General features: G+C 34.3%; 1 protein-coding gene across 1 annotated transcript; it reads right to left on the bottom strand.

Annotated features, from left to right (window-relative positions):
- On the bottom strand, window positions 1,342–4,333 carry LOC109205553 (cytochrome P450 71D8-like). The gene is made up of 2 exons (XM_019368265.1): window positions 3,381–4,333; window positions 1,342–2,315 (listed from the first exon to the last, which is right to left on the bottom strand). The coding sequence occupies exons 1-2, from the start codon at window positions 3,570–3,572 to the stop codon at window positions 1,695–1,697; spliced, it is 813 nt and encodes a 270-aa protein (XP_019223810.1). The 5' UTR covers window positions 3,573–4,333; the 3' UTR covers window positions 1,342–1,694.

Below are 6,603 nucleotides of genomic sequence, written 5' to 3'. Positions count from 1 at the left end.
TCCATGAAATAATAATAAGATAGTGAGATAATAGTAGAACATAGTGGTTATAAAATATAATCTTTAGTGGGTAGTTAGTGGTAGATTATGGCATTAGTGGTTTCAAGAGTTACACCAAAATAATGACCACTTTCTTGTCAATTTATAACCACTATCTCACAAGAAATAATGCACTTTAATATTATAATTTTAATATTAAAATGCACTAACACCAACAATCCATGACCCCATCCTATAGGAACGGACAAAATTTTCAAGGTATATTCAAATTTTTGAAGTTTTAAGGATCTTAAAAGAAACCAAAGGAAAATGTATATTTGAAATTGAAAAAGAAGATGAAGAAATAAAAAGATATGTGTTTAATATCAATTTTTATACAACACTATACCATAATTTCTAAATTGTTGGAAAAAAATAATTAAAATCCATAATAATTGCATCCCAACATGTATATTCCAACGTTTATCCTTCTTTTCTCTAATTGTATGCCTTCTCCCTTTCGGTACCGCTTAGAATTGAAGTTTATAGATTTGAAATTTTAGTCTTTAAATTACTGAGTTTTAAATAAATAATTTATACATATTCAATAAAAAATTTAAAACAAACGGTATTTAGACTAAAATTATTGAACTCGTAACCTAAACTCTAGCTCCGCGCTTGTTTGGCGCTCAAAGTTTAATCAAGAAAGTGGAAATTTTTGAGGTATCTGTTGTGTTGGGAAAATACAACTCTTATCAATGCAGACGAGTAAATAGTGGAAAAGAGTAAGAATTGAAGTGAAACCTACAAACGGTGCTAATTTCAACGTATATGTCTGTCCTTTGTTGGCCGTTAGGTACGTGTACTAGGAATATATGAAAATAACAAAATGAATAAGGACATGGGAGAAAACTAGTTTTGCAATGTGACAAACAAGTCAAAGGAAAGATTCACTAATACTAGAAAAAATGGGACGTGATTAAATAAACCTAGTACATACATACATCAGCAGGGCAGCTTTATTAAAGAATGAAAAATTAATCCCAATTTATATAAAAGTTTTTGATCGCACAATCAGTAAAAAAATAAAGGAAGTCATTTGAAATTTATGGTCCGTGTGACTAGAAATCATTTTATTGAGGGTAAAAGAGAAAACTTAAAGTTAAATTATTGCTAAATATAGAAAGGCATCATTTTTTTGGACTACTAAAAAGAAAAGAGAAAAAGATAAGTACTATTTTTTATCCTCCTTGACGTATGTATATTAACTGACCAAAGAAAGATGATAATGATATCCAAGTTGTCCGGTCAATGAGTTCCGAATACTAGATGGTTGAACATATAAGAAAGAGATATCCAGGCTGTCCAAACAATATTCTTATTCCTTGGCATTTTGTTTGTTTAGATTGCAAAGAAATGGAAAGGGAAGGGAAAAGAAACACAAAGTAAACTCTACATATTCCTTCCATACAAACAAAGTACATGAATGTAAAAAGGGCAGTTCGGTGCACTAAGCTCCCGCTATGCGCGGGGTCTGGGGAATGGCTGGATCACAAGGTTTATTGTACGCAGTCTTGCCTTGCATTTCTGCAAAAGGCTGTTTCCACGACTTAAACCCGTGACCTCCTGGTCACATAACACCAACTTTACCAGTTACGTCAAGGCCTACCGTCAAAGTACATGAATGTAAAATGGCAGAAGTGTATACTATGTACTTAAGATGGTACAGGGAAACGTAGAGTAGGAACAAGATGCAAACTTGAAGTCTTGAAAAGAGTCATTCCAAATGTTTCATTCATATCAACATCTTCTGGTTTCATTTCTTGAGGTAGCTTCCAATCAAAGTGATAAAGCATAGCTGCTAATGAAAGTTCCAAGTTCAACATCCCAAATGAAATTCCAGGACAAATCCTTCTTCCAGCGCCAAACGGAATAAACTCAAAATCATGACCTTTGAAATCCACTGCTACATTTTCAAACCTTTCAGGCTCAAATATATCAGGATTTTCCCAACTTTTTGGATCCCTAGAGATTGCCCAATAGTTGATAAAAACTCTAGTATTTGCTGGAATTTCATAGTCGTCGACCGTGCAATTTTCCAGGGACTCTTTTGGTAGTAAAAGGGGTACAGGTGGATGAAATCTTAGTGTTTCCTTGATCACCATTTTGATGTAACTTAGTTTGTGTAGATCACTCTCTTCTACTGTTGGCTTCCCTTTTACCACATTTCTGACCTCTTCTTGTGCTTTTGTTAGTATTTTTGGATTCTTGATCATCTCTGTCATTGCCCACTCTACTGAATTTGAAGCATTTTCACTTCCAGCTACTACCATTTCCTTTAGTTTTGCAAGGGGAAGGAAACAATGTTAGTCAATGTGGAAACATTTGTTAGGACTGCAATAATCAGGTGCATGTCATGCAAAAGCTAGTAAAGCAAAGTTTGAACAACTATAAATCAACAACAAATTAAAAGAGAAATATACCAAAAGAGACACAAATATTTAATGTTGTTCGGTCAATTGACCTACGTCCACGGGCGGAGATGAGCAATCCATTAAATAAAAGAGAGCACAAAATATCGAGAGGAACAACCTCACAAAGAGGCAAACACAAGTGGCACACTAACACTTGTCGGAAAAGTTTTCCCCCAAAACAAGACTCTCAAACCCCATATGATTACATAGTGGATGCTATTGAATGAGAAGGAAGGATCCTTAATTTATAAAAGTCAAAAACCTTTTTCTCTAAGAAAAAGGACTAGCCAAATATGAAAGAATTATATTTTCTTCTTCGTAAAAAGAAAAATCAATTATGGTAAATATATTATACTTCAAGAAATAGGAAAACCAAATATGGTAAGAAAGTCAGAATAAACACCTAACTACATTTAAGTTGTATATACTGACAGTATAATGTGGGATTATACTGTAGGGGTAAGGTATACGTACACACAGAGGTGGACCCAGGATTTGAAGCTCGTGGGTGCACTTTTGGATTCAACCAAAATCTGTTTTGCATATAAGGTGTCCACTACTAATATATCACTATTTTCTAAAGACATACGTATGCATATATAGAGTTTTTGCCGAACTTTACAGGTGTCGGTGACCCCTATTTGTATAGCATAGGTCCGCCCCTATACGCTACCATCCTCAGAAGTCAGACCCCACATGTGAAATTATACTGAATTTGTTATTGTTGTTGTTGTTGTGGTATACTCTATACTGACAATATAACGGTTTTATTCCACAATCAGTAACAATTTACTTACCATTATAGGTTACTAATCGATGCTATTAAATAGAGTTACTTGCACTTACCCTTTAATGTGACCAGATTGTGTAAATATCAATGCATAGAACTTAAGCTCTTACAAAAATTAGGATGTGGAGCATGTTTACCAGTAAGATAGACTTGATGTTTTCAATAGTCAAAGGAACTTCAAGTTCTTCATTTTCCATAATCCTAAGCAGAACATCAAGTAAATCTTCATGCTCCGGCTTGATTCTTTTGTTCCTTTCAGTATGCTCGTCGATGATTTTGTTAATTATTCCATCCATCTCAACGAAAATCTTCTGTATCCGCGATGTCATGCCTGTGACAAGAGCAACAAATGACAGAGAAGGAAAGAAATCCACCAATCTGAAATCCACTTACTAATATTGTTCCTTCTTTAGTTGCAGCCCTGAATCTCATTTGATCATCAGCTTTACATCCAAATGTGATTCTTGTAGTTATATCATGGTTTAAAGCAAACAACATTTCAGCCAAGTTAATAGGTTTTCCACCACACGAACACGCGATAGATTGAAGAAACAGATTTAACTCCTCGCGTCTAGCAGACGCGAATGAGTTGACTCTCTTTGAGCTAAGAAGCTCAAGGATGCAAATTTTCCTTAGTTGTCTCCAATATGTACCATAAGGTGCAAGTGCAATATCTGTATAATTGTAGCCCAAGATTTTTGGCCCGACTAATTTAGGCCGGCCTGCAAAAGCAAGATCATTAGTTTTCAAGATTTTCTCAGCAGCATCAGCAGAGGATACAACAATTGTTGGCACCATTCCAAGTTTTAGGAACATTAAAGGACCATATTTTAAGGCCAAATCCCTTAATTTTTTGTGGGGTGTTGGAGTCATTAATTGGTTTAAATTGCCAATAAAAGGCAATTTTGTTGGACCAGGAGGAAGCTTGGTTTTTTTCTTCAAACTCCAGAGTTGTAAGAAGATGAGGATTATAAAGGGGAATATGGAGATTTTGATTAGTTTCAATGGACTAAACTCTTCAAGAAAAACTGATTCCATCTTGTATGTTTTCTTGTGTCTGAAATGAATTGAGTATTTGTCACAAGTTCAGTGATAATACGCCTATTTATTGAAGGATGCATCTTCTTTTTGGAATCTTCATTTAAAAAAAAAAAAAAAAAAGCCCGGTGTACGAAGCAGAGGTGAAATTCAAAAGGTTCTTAGTATTGAACTCATTATATCCTTAGGGGTCATTTGGTATGAGGGATAAGGTGAGATAAGATGTGGGATTAGATTTATACCGTGTTTGGTTGGTTGTATAAGTTTATATTGTGATAAATTTATACCTCCAACCAAACAAGGTATAAATTTAATCCTAGACTTAATCTAGGACATCACATGCTATCCCACCTTATCCCATCAAATGTGGGATTATTTTATCTCATCTCTCATGTGGTATAAATTAGTCATAGGATTATAATCCCGGGATAATTTAGTCGCGTGCCAAACGACCCCTTAAAGTTATGGATTCATATCAATAAATTATTGTGATTTCTACGAAATTTGCTCCATGTCGAAAGTTATGGGTTAGATTAAACCCGTTGCTATAGGATTACATTCGCTTCTAGTACAAAGTATCTCGCGCTCACGTTGGTTCCGAGGCAGGCTGCACCCCCAACAAACCAATAAATTAGCAAAATGTTAGTATCTGCTAGCTTAGTCAGATGTGATGTTTTTACATTAGAATATATAAGAATATTGCTAGCCATCAAGTTTGACTTACTAGCTGCCTCAAATTTTTTGCAGAATATCTCTTTCATTAAAGAGCAGTAGATAAGTCTATAAATGCATTGGATATGTAGAGTTGTAGAGCAATTTAAGGACATTATTGGTTTTCCAGATTGCTCAGCTTACCAGATGAAAAAATACTTCGACTTGATAAGTGGTTTTCCAATTTAAGTTTAGGGATTTATCTTATGTTAGAAAGTTAAACAAACAAGGAAAAAAAAAAACACTTGGTAATAATTGAATAACTACCACTACAGTAGTAGTTCCTTCGATCAACATTATTTTTCTTAAAAGAATTTTGCACACTTATTAAAAAGACATTTAATAATTTCAATTTTCGCCTAAACTACCGGTAGGCATGTAAAATTTATTGAATTTAAATTCAATAAATAATGTGGACTATACGTTAAATGTACTAGTCCAAATAAATATTACTCCTATGGGCTAATATAATTGAATTAATTATTTAAGTCCAATAATATTGACAGGGCCAGCTCATTTAATTGGATTACAAATGATGAGCCCACTTCATTAAGCCCAAGATGCCATCTTCTTTGGTAAAAATTGTGTGGGGTAGCCACTTTTTAAAGTGGTATTTACTTTTTATCCATCAATTTTAATGCTAAGCAAAAGTAGCCACTGGTCTATTAAAATTAATATGAAAAGACAGTATTACCCTTTCCTTCCCAAACAGAAATACGCCATTTTCAGATCCATTCCTTACAGCTCCACTTCTCCTTCTACAATGGCGTTCTGGGGTCCGTATGAGTGTTTCCATTATTTTCATATATGAAACCCAATTTTGAACAGAAGAAGCGAAATGCATTAATCATATAAATTTTATAAGCCTCTCACTTTCTTTTGTCTCTGCTTTCAGGAGTTGAATTGCTTGGTTTCACTTATAATAATCACAGACGTGGGAGGACGTGACTTTTGGTTTTCTAAAAGAAGTGACTTAGATTTTCTTAAACAACAGATAAGTAGGAGAAATATGGTAAAAAGCCAAAAAGTTGAGGACAAAGATAATTGTGTTAAGGACATGTAGTCCTGAAGTCCTAAAGTTAAATTCAAAAGTTAAGGACATGGTCATGAACTTAGAGTTTCAAGTTCAAAAGTTAAGAAAATGTAGTCCTGAAGTCCTAAAGTTAAGTTCAATAGTTAAGGACACAAGTTCAAAAGTTAAGGACAAGCAGTCCTTAACTTACAGTTACAAGTTCTAAAGTTAAGGATAGGCAGTCCTTAACTTATAGTTACAAGTTCAAAAGTTAAGGACATGCAGTCCTTTACTTACAGTTGCAAGTTCAAAAGTTAAGGACAATAGGTCCTTAACTTTGATTTCCAAGTTCAAAAGTTAAGGACAGACAGTCCTTAACTTACAGTTACACGTTCAAAAGTTAAGGACAAGCAGTCCTTAACTTACAGTTACAAGTTCAAAAGTTAAGGACAATAGGTCCTTAACTTTGACTTACAAGTTCAAAAGTTAAGGACGCTTGGTCCTGAAGTTTGAGTTCCAAGTTCAAAAGTTAAGGACATGTAGCCTTGAAGTCCTGAACTTAGAGTTACAAGTTCAAAGTTAAGGACATGTAGTCCTGA

Source organism: Nicotiana attenuata, chromosome 2, assembly GCF_001879085.1.
Source record: "Nicotiana attenuata strain UT chromosome 2, NIATTr2, whole genome shotgun sequence".
In the NCBI taxonomy this organism is placed as follows: Eukaryota; Viridiplantae; Streptophyta; class Magnoliopsida; order Solanales; family Solanaceae; genus Nicotiana; species Nicotiana attenuata.
The sequence above is the reverse complement of the archived record's forward strand: the minus strand, read 5'-3'. Positions and strand labels throughout refer to the sequence as shown.

Bases quoted from the DNA above. Each gene is read 5' to 3' on its own strand.
- LOC109205553 (XM_019368265.1), bottom strand. From the start codon at position 3,572: ATGACATCGCGGATACAGAAGATTTTCGTTGAGATGGATGGAATAATT. The intron at 2,316-3,380 runs GTAAACATGCTC...GCAAAACTAAAG, and splicing joins ACATCAAGTCTATCTTACTG to GAAATGGTAGTAGCTGGAAG.